Source organism: Triticum aestivum, chromosome 7B, assembly GCF_018294505.1.
Source record: "Triticum aestivum cultivar Chinese Spring chromosome 7B, IWGSC CS RefSeq v2.1, whole genome shotgun sequence".
NCBI classification, from domain to species: domain Eukaryota; kingdom Viridiplantae; phylum Streptophyta; class Magnoliopsida; order Poales; family Poaceae; genus Triticum; species Triticum aestivum.
Window position 1 is genome coordinate 451497996 of NC_057813.1, and position 12645 is coordinate 451510640.

The following is a 12645-nucleotide window of genomic DNA, read 5'->3' on the forward strand; positions in this document are numbered from 1 at the left end:
ATCAATGGCCAATGAGCAGCTTAGAAATTCTACCTGACGCCATTCTATATACCGTGTTATATGAATGCATTGTGTTGATGTAATGTATATCACATGGTGTTATCAATGGCCAATGAGCAGCTTAGAAATTCTACCTGACGCATCATATCTGGCGCTTTGTACGAATGTGTGCGTTGATATATTGTACTCCCTCCGTAAACTAATATGAGCGTTTAGAATATTAAAGTAGTGATTTAAACGCTTTTATATTAATTTACAGAGGGAGTATATTGCATAGTGTTATGGGTGGCCAATGCGCATCCTAGTAGAAATTAAACATCAGTAAGCAAATAATTTACACGGTAGAATATTCGCAAGAAAAAAGAATAATCGCAAAAAGTATACTCATTGCCCATATGAGTACTGAAGAAATAAAAAGAGAAGAAAAAAAACTGTATGTTCATATGGGCAATGAGTATATTTTCTCTTGCTCCTCCAGCAACGGTGAAAAGGTCCCCACCAAAAAAAAGAGAAAGAAAGCAAGGGTGAAAACATATTCCTAGAATCGACCGTGCTCTGTCCCCGCCTGGCCTCTCACTCTCTCACCCCTTTGACTTTGTCACCAAAGTCAAGTGGGGACCTTGCCCCACCCCTCCAGAGACCACGAGGCCGGCTCCCGATAAAACGCAGCCCCCTCGGCCCCCTCTCTCCTCCTTTTCAGACACCACGAGCGAGGCCGGATCCAATGCCCATCCCTTCCCCACCACCACCATCTCTCTCCTCCCACCAACAGCGCCAACAATAAACTAGAACCAAAAGTCAGCGCCCCCCTCCTTTCCTTCCTCCATAGCCAGCAAGAACGAACGAACCCGAGAGAGGCCGACCATGGACAGGGACGCCGGGTGCTACTACCTCGGCGGCGGAGGCGGCAACGACTGGGACCTCAACGCCGTCGTGCGCTTCGCCTGCCGCGGCCGCGTCCTCCCGCCGCCGCCCTCGGACGACCCCTTCTCCTCCTTCTTCCCCCCGCCGGCGCCTGTCGTGGAGGACCACGGGATGCCTGACGCGGCGGCGTTGCTCCCTGATCCGCCCGTCCACGGGGGCTCTGCTACCGTCGACGAGCTCTCCATTGCCTTCTTCGCGCCGTCGGCTGCGCTGCCGGCCTCGCCTCAACCGCCGCCGCCGCTGCAGCAGCAGCCAGCGGCGCCAACGAACCAAGAAATGGTGCCGATGCAGCAAGACGAGGCGGTGCCGCCTCCGATGCTGCTGACCGCGGGCGGGCAAGGCCCCGTCGGCGAAGGGTCGAGATCCAAGAGAAAGTACGTCCCGAACACTGAATTTTTCGAAATAAAATGTTGCTAGCTTATCGTGTATGCTTGTGCTCACGCGTGCGCGTGGATGATTGGCGTCTGTGCAGGAAGAAGGTGGTGAAGAAGGTGGTGAAGCGGGTGGCGGCGGACGGCACGTCGGCGGACCCGTGGGCGTGGCGCAAGTACGGGCAGAAGCCCATCAAGGGGTCGCCGTACCCGCGCGGGTACTACCGGTGCAGCACCGACAAGGCGTGCGAGGCGCGGAAGATGGTGGAGCGCTGCCGCGACGACCCCAACTCCTTCATCCTCACCTACACCGGCGGCGAGCACAGCCACCCCGCCCCCGCCCACCGCAACTCCCTGGCCGGCACCACGCGCAACAGGCAGCAGGCGCCGGAACCTGCTGCCGGACAGAGCGCTCCCGCCGCCAAAGCCAAAGAAGAGTCGTCGGCGGCGGCGGCGGAGCCGAGCCCAGCGCAGTCGACGTCGGGCGGGATGTCCCCGACGACGCCCCTGCGCACGCCCTCCATGGAGGAGTACAACCAAGACTCAGAATTCGACGAGGCCGCCGGCAGCGCAAGTCAGCTGCCCATGGACGTCGAGAAGGACCGCGAGGATGAGCTGCTGAAGATATTGGAGGGGTGCGTGCACGGCGGCGACTCCAGCATCGTCGTCGAGGAGACGTTCGTGGTCACGCCGTGGGTCACGGCCCCCGGCGGCGCGGCCGGGTGGAGTTGACTCCGCCGTTACCGTCCGTACATTGCCATATATAGCAGCATGCTGTCAATTATAATCCTGGCTCGTTGCAGCAGCAGCCGCAGCGGTAGCAGTAGAAACATAAGAAAGGAAAAGAAAAAAGACAGAGGTGGAAGAGAGCATCTGATCCATGCTACAACCCCAGTGCCAGCCGGCCAGTAGTTATTCGCCTAGTGTAATTAAGTGCTAATTAGCTCTGGAGTAATACAGTAGCGAGTGTTCTTTGATGGCTTGATTAGAGTACTTATACTGCATGTATAATTAAACCAAACCCAAAGACAATGTTTTTCTCTTCTTCTTTCTTGACATGTTTGGGCCATTCAGTGGCTGCCTAGCTTTATCTAGAGGTTTTTGGTGCTACATTTGTGCGTACACTAGCTAGACTGATCATCATCATCATGATACAGTCCCAGTTGCACCCAGGTGATGGGGCAAGAAGGTGAGATAAAGGGAGGACAGAAATGGAAGAAAGGAAGAGGAGTTGGTGCATGGTGTGGGTGGCTCCCCTTGCCTCTTCCCTTTCACTGTGTGCCCAATTTGTGTGTGTAGTGGCTTTCTGGCTGCAGTGCAGTTATGCTTTTGCAGATCAGGACCATGTTGCTCCGGCCCAATGGATGGTACCTTTTGATTCTCGGATCTCGGTCCTATGTGTATTGGGACGTACTGCTGCTGCAACCAATCCTCATTCCCCAATTTTCATGTTGCTCTTCTCAGTGTAATGTGATGTTGGTTTCTTTGGATGCTGCTGAAGTACATGGCGTGTAATTCCTAATGAAAACATCGGCTTTTTCGGTCGAATGTGGATGTATATAAGGTCTTGTACAATGGGAGGTGCTTAGGGAAGATGCTTAGAGAAATAAATCAAACTTTTTTTAAGCACTAGTGCTTATTTGTATAGGATAGACGCTTAACTAAGCGTCTCTCCTGTAGAAATAGGCACCGGTGCTTCAAGAAAACCCGGTTTATTTTTCTAAGCATCTCTCTAAGCACCTCCCATTGTACAAGGCCTAAAAGCCTTGGAACACGGCTACATTTTCCCCAAACCATGCATAAGAGTTAGGTGTCAATTCAATTAAAGAGAAAAAGATACATCGCCAAAAGGTGCGATCCTACAACGCCAAAGAGGCAGGGCCCGAAAAGGAAGAACCTAAATGACCTAAGATCAATACCCTAGAGAGTCGGATACACAGACCAGAGACGAGCAATCCTTGCTTAGGCTGCATCATACGGGATGAAAAGGCGAGAAACATCTGCTGCAAGAGCCTGGACACCAGTCAACTATAACATGACTCAAACTCGACAACCATGACGACGACGACGACAACGACTAACACACAAGCATCACATGGACAAAAAATCACAACCAAGCATAAAGACAACACTACTTGAACGAGCCTAGGTGAAACATCACCCTGCAACACCACCACCTTTCCATCACTAACAGACCAGCCGACACCTACGCCGTAGATGAGGGGCCATGCAGGTGAACGAGCACTAACTAGCGGAAAAGGGGGGGCACAAGCAATCACCTATGATAAAGTCAAACACAACTGGCAAGCTGGGGCTGGAGGCCCGACACGATGCAGGAAGAGATAACCGGCGACGACACCTACATCGTGACGAACCAAAAGGCCAGCAAACAGAAGAGAACAACCACTAAACGTCACACACCCCCACTACCGGTCGAAGAGGAGCCACAGGGAGGAAGATGTACCAGATTCGACGAAACCACTGTCATATTTGGCAAGAAAACGACCGAGTGGGGGGGAGGGAGATAGTGGGAGGCGAGGATGGCAAGGAATAGAGGCACACCTAAAACAACTTGATGAAGTAGCAGCCACACCTCGACATGGCCCCATGGAAGCGACTGGAGCATGGCCAAGCGACCGGCATCCGAAAAGATCTTACTTGTCAAAAGGGACCAGAAGAAGCAACTCAGGGAACATACCTCACCGCCGATGTCCTTGGTGGCCGCGTGGGCTTTCCCACTTGTGATCTCACACAGTGGTGAGAACGGGGGTGGATGTGAGGCGGCTAGGGTTGTGATTATCGCTAGACTCTCCCAAGCTGGAGGTGGAGGCCCTGTACGATATGAGGAAAAGATAACTGACGGCGACACCCACACCATCCCAAACCAAAAGGCCTTTGAGTAGAAGCAACCAACCACAAAATGTCAAAACCCCACCCACTACCGGCCGAAGAGGAGCCACATGGACGAAGAGGTGCCAAATCCGGCGAAACCACTACCAGATTTGGCGAGAAAATGACCGAGAGGGGGGGAGAGTGCACGGCGAGGATGGCAAGGAACAGAGGCACACTTGAAACAACATGATGAAGTAGCCACCACACCTCGACACAACAACATATAGCTATTGGCGTCTGGCATGATCATACTCGTCAAAATCGACAAGAAGAAGCAACCCAGGGAACATACCTCGCCACCGCCGTCCTTGGTGGTCGCTTGGGCTTTCCCACCGGCGATCTCCCATGGTGGCGAGAATGGGTGTGTGTGTGGATTTGAGGCAACTAAGGTTGTGATTATGACTAGGGTCGCCCAACCTCGAGGTGGAGGCCCCGCACAATATGAGGAGAAGATAACCGACGGTAACGCCCACACCATCACAAATTAAAAACGGCCTTTGAGCAAAAGCGACCAACCACCAAACGTAAAAAAAACACCCACTACCGGCTGGAGAGGAGCCACACGGAGGAAGATGTGCCAGATCCGGCTGAACTACTGCCAGATTTGGCAGGAAAATGACTAAGAGGGGGAGAGAGAGTGGGCGGCAAGGATGGAAAGGAACAGAGGCACACTTGTAATGACATGATGAAGTAGGCACCACACCTCGACACGGCCCCAGGAAGCGGCTAACCATGGCCAAGCGACCGGCATCCGACAAGATCATACTCGCCAAAAGCGACCAGAAGAAGCAACCCAGAGAAGATACCTCACCGCCGCCCTCCTTGGTTATCACGTGGTCTTTCCCACCGGTGATCTCACACGATGGCGAGAAGGGGGTTTGTATGTGAGGCGACTAGGGTTGTCATTATCGCTAGAGTCGCACAAGCTGGGGTGGAGGTCCCACACGATATGAGGAAGAGATAACCGACGGCGATGCGCACCATCACAACCAAAAAGCCATCAAAAAAGTGACCAACTACCAAACGTCAAAGCCCACCCACTGCTGGCCAGATAGGAGCGACATGGAGGGAGATGTGCCAGATCCGGCGGAACCACTGCCAGATTTGGCAAGGAAATGACCGAGAGGGGGAGAGAGTGGGCAGCGAGGATGGCAAATAACAAAGGCGCACCTTAAAACGACATGATGAAGTAGCTGCCGCACGTCGAGACGATCCTAGGAAGCTCCTAGAGCATGAACAGGCGACCGATGTCCGATAAGATAATACTCGGCAAAAGCGACCAGAAGAAGCAACCAAGGGAAGATACCTCGCCACCACCGTTCTTAGTGGTTGTGTGGGCTTTCCCACCGACGATCTTACATGGTGGCGAGAAGGAGGGGGGGGGAGTGAGGCGGCTAGGGTTACGATTATCGCCAGAGTCGCCCAAGTGGGAATGACGCGGGGTAAGGAAGGGCATGACTATTTATAAGATTGTCGGGTGTGTTAAATTCCAACTATTTTTGTAAAATATTTTTTTGCATATTTGTCTAAGAAATTCTAAGTTTATTGTATCCGCAACTATTTCTTAGTCATGTGAAATTTGCATATATAATTACCATTTTTTATGTTTTGCTTTGCATATACAATTACCCATTTTCATTTCATTTCCTTTTCTTTCTTTATTTTTTTCATTGTTAGTTATTGTCTTTTAGAAGATTTTTTTAGTATGTTTGACATATGAGAATACGCCAATTTAGATAGGTGGATCCCATATAAGAGCTCACAGAATTGTCTAGTCTGTATTTGAGGTTGGTTTTCCAAAACTTAGTCTAGAAGTATTGTTAAATTATTAATATCTAGGTTGTTATTAATATCTAGTCTGAAATCAAAGGGAGCTCAGCAATGAGATCACCCAACGAGTCATGGTTGTGTTTATACTCTTTTTTTTGAACACATGGTTGAATTTGTACTAATCAAGTCAAATTAGTACAGTAGTCAAGAGTTGTTTACGCTCTAAAATGCACTTTCGAGCGGCATCTCGCATGTTCATCGCGTGGACGTTAGGAGTACGTACATTTGCAAAATATACCTTCTTCCTGGTCAACGTGCCCCTCCACCCCCGCGCGATGCGCCAGCGGGAAGGTCGCGCCCCCAACGAGCCACTTCGGCCTTCATTTGTCTAACAAAAAACCAAGGCCCTTCACCCGAAATCCCGGCCTATTAACCGGTCGAAATATACAAATAAGTATACTGAGTATTAAAACATGAAATTTTGATTGTCTCCTGTTTTTAAAAAGTATGAAAATATGCACCTAAGTATTTAAGTTTCCAAACATAAAACAGAAATGTATGATGAACTATCCCACACGGCAGAGATGTTTTTTTTTCTGGCCGGATGTGGAGACGTCCTTTCATAGTATACTTCTTGTAGTTGTACGGAGCATGTGTCAGAAAAAAAGTGATTTGTAACCGTGTCGTGAGTTTTTTTTCCAACCGGGCTCACACCTCTTTCCATTAATTTTGCAATCAACGAAAATACATCAGTCTGTTCTGTTCTTAAGGCCACAAAACGAACATCAAACCAAATAGATCAACTACCAAGCAAGGGGACTAAAAGGGGAGAGCGAGTTGGTGCATCACCAGGAAACCCACTGCATGATAGCCCTGCAACGGACCATCAGCCGTGGAGCAAAAACCTGGCGACACAATCAACCAAAGTTCGCTACAGATATAACCTGACTAGAGTCTAAACTTAACAAGGAGATGACCAACAGCACCAAAAGAGCAATCCAGCGGGCACCAAACCCCAGTGGATATAGGCCAAGCTAAGATAGGACTAACAGGATCTAACCAATCTGTAACCATCATCATCTCCCAGAAGAAACCTGCCGCGCGCATAAGGTCTGTCCGCCAGCACCGCTGCCACATGAGCCAGCCTCTTCACACCAGCCTGGAACTTCCTCCTGTCATCCTCCTTAATTAGCCCTGCCCAGTATAACATAAAAGAGCAAGCGGTGAAGACGGCCTCCAGAGGAGAACGAGCATTATACTTATCAAAAGTAGTTCTGTTACGGAGGCACCAAATCCCCCAGCACACTGCAGCAATAATCATCATATAGAACTTTTTGCCTCCAGGAAACAATTTGTATAACCAAGCTAGACTTTGCCAAATGGATCTGGGAGCACAAGAGGCCCCAGCGGTCAATCCTAGCAATACCCCAGACTGTGCGGGCGAGAGGACAAGTGAAAAAGAGGTGTTTAGCAGTTTCCATATTAGTGCAAAAAGAGCAAACAGGATTCCCCGGCCAATTCCTCCGCCACATGTTATCGCGCGTGAGAACAGCGTTTTGGAATAGTTGCCATAGGAATATTTTTATTTTCAATGGGATCGCCACTTTCCACACCCATACCAAGAATACTAGGCCCGTAAGGGTTCCATTTTTCTGGTTTTTTTGAATTTTTTTTACTGTCCTTGTTTGAGTGACACGCATACAGGCTGGTTTTCTAGAGTGGACTTGTTTTATATTTTGCTTGCTAGGGTTGTTCTAGCACGTCCGAATCTGTGCATGGTTGCCACGTCCGGTGCCCTTGTGTCAGTTGACTGCTATTCAATAGATGTCCATGTTGCCTTCTAGGCTTTTCTGATGGGCTCCATCTTTGTTTTTCCTCTTTTGACTGCCTATAAATAGTTGGCCTGGTGTTGGTTCATGTTCTCCACAAGCCCGACCCAGCAATACGTCGCCCGTTGTCTCCTGTCCTTCGTCTTTGCGCGCAGCCTCTCGAGATGGTGGTGCGCTGCTGCGTCCTATCCTGCGCAGCTTGGTCGCTGGCCAGGCTCTAGCGGTGCCCAGCTTGGTCGCTGGCCTGCCCAGCTTGGTCGCTGGCCAGGCTCTAGCGGTGCCCAGCTTGGTCGCTGGCCAGGCTCTAGCGGCAGGCCTTCCGTTTTCCTCCAGCGAGGCTGAGATGGTAGCATGGCGCTGCGCTCTATTCTCCCCAGCCTGGTCGCCGGGCAGCCTCTAGCGCTAGGCCAGCCCCATCTTCCCCAGCGTGGTCACTGGCCAGTCCTCAGCGCAAGGCCCTCCGTTTCCTCTTGGCATGGCCGAGGTGCTAGGGCACACAGGGAATTCTCGCACGAAGCTGCATCTCCTTCCATCCTGGCTGCATCTCTCTTCGTCATGTAGATCAGAATCGAAGCTTTCTCGCCATGCGTGAGATTTTGTGCATGGTTGAGAGGGAGGCGAGTCTTCGTTTGTGTCCCTGCTGAGTTCTTACTGTTCGTTTTGTCTCTGTTATGGTTTGTTCCCGTGCTCATGCTTCCCAGCGTATTCGCTCCACGTCGTTGGGTTCCTCTTCCTCGGTGGGTTCCTCTTTGCCGGTTGGTGCTGTTGATGGGAGGTTTCTTGCCCAAGGTGGTTCTGTTCCTCCTGAGTATTGCTCCTTTTAGGTTGTTATTAGCTATGTGTGATTTTGGTAAAAAAAAATTGGTTGTTTTTACGTGGCTGTGTGTTTTCAAATTCGAGTGCTGATGAGGCGCGGCTGCGACGCTAGGCACGGCAAGATATCAGTCGTGGGAAGCGTCGTGTAGATTCATTGTCTGGTGGGTGCTTTCTTTTTTGAACTCCTTTTCTATTGTTTTCAGAAAAATATTGCTGATTGATTGACTTTTGCAGTTGGAAGGAACGTTCGGCCTGTACTTGAAGAGCTGGTTGATCCTTGTCTTCTTGCTGTTAGAGCTGCATCTGACGTGGAAGTTTTGTGTCGTCCGTATTTTACTGCTGTTTGGTTGTCTGGTTCCTCGCGTGGACCGACTCCTTCTGGTATGTTTATTTATTTTGTACTCCTTACAACTGTTTATGTGCTTCGATGTGTTTGCCTGGTTAATATTTTTCCATGTTTACTTTGTGTAGTTCTTCCTACACCTGTTGTTAGTCGTGTTGATGCTGTTTGGAATCGTCGGAAGCGAAGGATTCTTCGAGATTATTACATCGGCAAAAAAAGAGGTGTGTGTTTCTTGATTTTGTTTGTTATGTTTACGGCTTTTAACTGCTTTGCTCCCAATCGGTTTAAGATCGAAAGTTTCTCTTGTGTTGTAGTTCCTGCTATGGAACCGCCATTTGCTAAGGAAAATATATTACTTCTTAAAGGTAGTTCAGTTTTATATTCTGCTCTTTGGATTCTTTGTCTGTTTGTTTTCCCTTACTCCTTGCTGTTTTTGTTATTTCTGTCAGGCGTTTCACGTGTTCGCTCTTATTATGGTGGTCCTGAGTATGTTTGCCCGGCGTGCCATGCTTCATTTTGGTTTCTGAAGGGCTATAAGAGTTATGCTACTGGTGGTGGTCGCCTTCCAGTGTATACTGGCTGCTGCAAGGGAGGCAAGGTGTCGTTGCCTTCATTTCCCGATTGGCCATCTCCTCTTAAGGATTTGATTAAGTTTGATGGAGGTCCTGTCTCTAGCCGTTTCATGCGTTTGATTAGGCATTACAATTCTATGTTTTGCTTCACATCTCTTGGCGCTCGAGTTGATCAGAGTATTAATGTTGGCGGGGGTCCCTATGTCTTCAAGATGAATGGGGTGGTTTATCATCATATTGGTCCTCTTCTTCCTTCGGGGAATAGTGCGCCAAAGTATGCTCAGCTTTATATGGTGGACTCTGCTGATGAAGTGCAGTTGAGAATTAGTGCCTTTGATCATCAAGGAGCTGAAACGCTTGATCCTGATCCAGGCATTGTGGCTTCTCTTATTGCTATGTTAAATAGGCATCATAAATTGGTGTATAAGTTTAGAATGGCTAGGGAAAATCCGTGTTCTCCTTCTGCTCCTAGGGTGGCTATACATTTTATGGGTGATGAAGGCGGTGGTCATGGTGACCGTTTTTCTGGTCCTGCTTCATGTGAGGTGGCTGCTCTTATTGTCGGCGATTACACGTCTGAATGTAAAAGATTTGATGTTATTGCTGAAACTCGCTCTGGTTTTCTTCAGCATGTCTCTTCATTGAATCCGAGTCTTATTCCCCTACAGTATCCTATGTTATTTCCCTTTGGTGACAAAGGATTCCATCTTGGTATCAAGTATATTGCTACTGGTGGGTTTCATGGAGATGGGCATTGTAATATTGGTGGACGTTTACGTGGTCGTTCTTCTCGAGGGCAAGTATCTATGATGGAATATTATAATTATTACTTCCATTATAGACGGGGGGAGCCAAATCCTTATACCTGTTGCGGTCGTTTGAGCCAGCAGATAGGTGTGAATTCTTATTCTTGTGTGGAAGCTAATCGTTTGGACTTTCACTTTCAGCAACAAGATGATTTACGTTCTGAGACGTATCAAGGTATTACTGATGCTGTCGGACAGGGTGCATCAACTGGTGAGAATTTGGGGATTCAGTTTATATTACATTCGAGTTTTACGGGTGGCCCTCGGTACATGGTGCTTAATTACCATGATAGTATGGCTATTTGTCGCGAATATGGTGCTCCCGATCTTTTTGTCACTTTTACATGCAATCCAAAGTGGCAAGAAGTTGGTGATGCTCTCGCATATGAAGGTGGTCAGACTCACGTTGATCGTCCTGACATTGTTACGCGTGTTTTCAATATAAAATTTGAAGAATTTTTAGAAGATGTAAAGGATGGATCAGCATTTGGAGCTATTCAAGCTTGTGAGTTATTATTTATTTTCCCTGCTGTCCCATTGTGGTCTCCTTCTTTGAATTTAATTATCATTATTTTGGTTATACAATTTTCAGATTTGTATGTGGTGGAATTTCAAAAGAGAGGGCTTCCTCATACTCATACTCTTATCTGGCTTAAAGAGAGTATGAAGGATCCTTCGCCTGCTTTTATAGATAATCTGGTGTGTGCTGAGTTACCAGATCCAATGGTTGACCCTTTGGGATATATACTTGTGGATGAATTCATGGTTCACGGCCCATGTGGTATGTTGGATGACAAGTGCCCTTGTATGAAAGATGGCACTTGCTCAAAGCGATTTCCAAAGTCATTTAACAGTGAGACGATGGTGGATGAGATGGGGTTTCCTGTATATCGTCGACGCCCCTCTGCTAATTTTGTTCTTAGAAAGAAGGGGACTCTTCGTTTGGATAATCAATGGGTTGTCCCCTACAATATGAAATTGCTCAAAAAGTTTCAGGCTCATATAAATGTTGAGTGGTGCAATAAGACAAATCTTCTTAAGTATCTGTTTAAGTATCTCACAAAAGGCCCTGATGTAGCACGGTTCCGAATCCGTTCTGAAAATGAAAATAGAAGCGTGTATGCTGTCCGTAATCCAACTGGGAGGAATGAAATCGATGAATATGTTAAATGCAGGTTAATACATTGGTTTGTAAATTTGTTCTGCTTACTCTATGTGTATTCTGTTCATTTATCCTATTTATTCAGTTTTCTGTTGTTTCCTGTAGGTATTTATCTGCTTGCGAATCATTTTAGAGAATGTTTGGCTATGATATTCATGGTCGACAACCTTCTATCGAGAGATTAGTGGTGCATATGCCTGCTATGAATCGAGTTATTTTTCATGAAACTGATGATTTGGAAAGAGTACTAAGTAATCCATCTGCTCATAAAACTATGTTAACTGAATGGTTTGTAGCTAACCAGCAACATCTTAGTGCTCGGACATTAACTTATTTGGAATTCCCTTCTAAATGGTGTTGGGATAGCAAAGAGAAGATATGGTCAAAGCGAAAACGACAGCAAAAATTGGGCAATAAGATTGGTCGTATCTACCATGTGCATCCAAGCACAGGGGAGTTATTTTTTCTTCGCATGTTGCTTATGATTGTTCCTGGTGCTACTTGCTTTGAAGATCTCAAAGTTTACGATGATGTTCTTTATGATACTTTCAAGGAGGCCTGCCAAGCCAGAGGATTGGTAGGAGATGATAATGAGTGGTTTAGGTTGTTTGATGAAGCAATTGTTTGGGCTACTCCGTTTCAGTTGCGCCATCTATTTATGGCAGTATTGTTACATTGTGAAATTTCTAATGGTCGTGCTCTTTTTGAGCGTTATTGGCCAAGTATGGCAGAGGATATTTCTTATCGTCTTTCAATGGCATTGGGCAACCGAAGATATGTTGCGCCACCTGAGTTTCTTTATGAACAAGTTTTGCGTGAACTTGGTTCCCTTTTTGCTAAGAATGGATCATGTTTGTCAGCGTTTAATTTGACAACACGATCGATTTCAGTAGATTCTGACTGTCAAAATAGACTTGTGGCAGAAGAAATGAGGTATGATACAGTCAAATTAGCAATTGAGGCTAAGCTTACATATGAAAAATTAAATTGTGAACAGAGTGCCATATATGACGAGATTGTACATGCTGTTCATGTCGGGAAAGGTGGCCCATATTTTATATCAGGTTATGGTGGGACTGATAAAACATTTCTTTGGAATTCTATCATTTCCAATTTACGATCAGAAAGAAGAATTGTTCTTGCTGTTGCTTCTTCAGGGC

At 47.5% G+C, this 12645-nt stretch overlaps 2 protein-coding genes across 2 annotated transcripts; both read left to right on the top strand.

Moving 5' to 3' along the window:
• The first annotated feature begins 422 nt into the window (after positions 1-422).
• LOC123162630 (WRKY transcription factor 22) lies at positions 423-2272 on the top strand. Its single transcript, XM_044580397.1, has 2 exons — positions 423-1298; positions 1397-2272. The coding sequence occupies exons 1-2, from the start codon at positions 865-867 to the stop codon at positions 2025-2027; spliced, it is 1065 nt and encodes a 354-aa protein (XP_044436332.1). The 5' UTR covers positions 423-864; the 3' UTR covers positions 2028-2272.
• Positions 2273-8370: 6098 nt separating this feature from the next.
• Positions 8371-11618, top strand: LOC123158042 (uncharacterized). Its single transcript, XM_044576185.1, has 8 exons — positions 8371-8374; positions 8488-8541; positions 8837-8983; positions 9074-9166; positions 9260-9310; positions 9395-10828; positions 10916-11498; positions 11591-11618. Exons 1-8 carry the CDS (start codon positions 8371-8373, stop codon positions 11616-11618), a joined length of 2394 nt encoding a protein of 797 aa, XP_044432120.1.
• The last annotated feature ends 1027 nt before the right edge of the window (positions 11619-12645 follow it).

Coding starts and splice junctions, on each gene's coding strand:
- LOC123162630 (XM_044580397.1), top strand. CDS start 865: ATGGACAGGGACGCCGGGTGCTACTACCTCGGCGGCGGAGGCGGCAAC. Junction 1,299..1,396: donor GGGTCGAGATCCAAGAGAAA/GTACGTCCCGAA, acceptor GCGTCTGTGCAG/GAAGAAGGTGGTGAAGAAGG.
- LOC123158042 (XM_044576185.1), top strand. Junction 9,167..9,259: donor TTACATCGGCAAAAAAAGAG/GTGTGTGTTTCT, acceptor CTTGTGTTGTAG/TTCCTGCTATGGAACCGCCA. Junction 11,499..11,590: donor GATGAATATGTTAAATGCAG/GTTAATACATTG, acceptor TGTTTCCTGTAG/GTATTTATCTGCTTGCGAAT.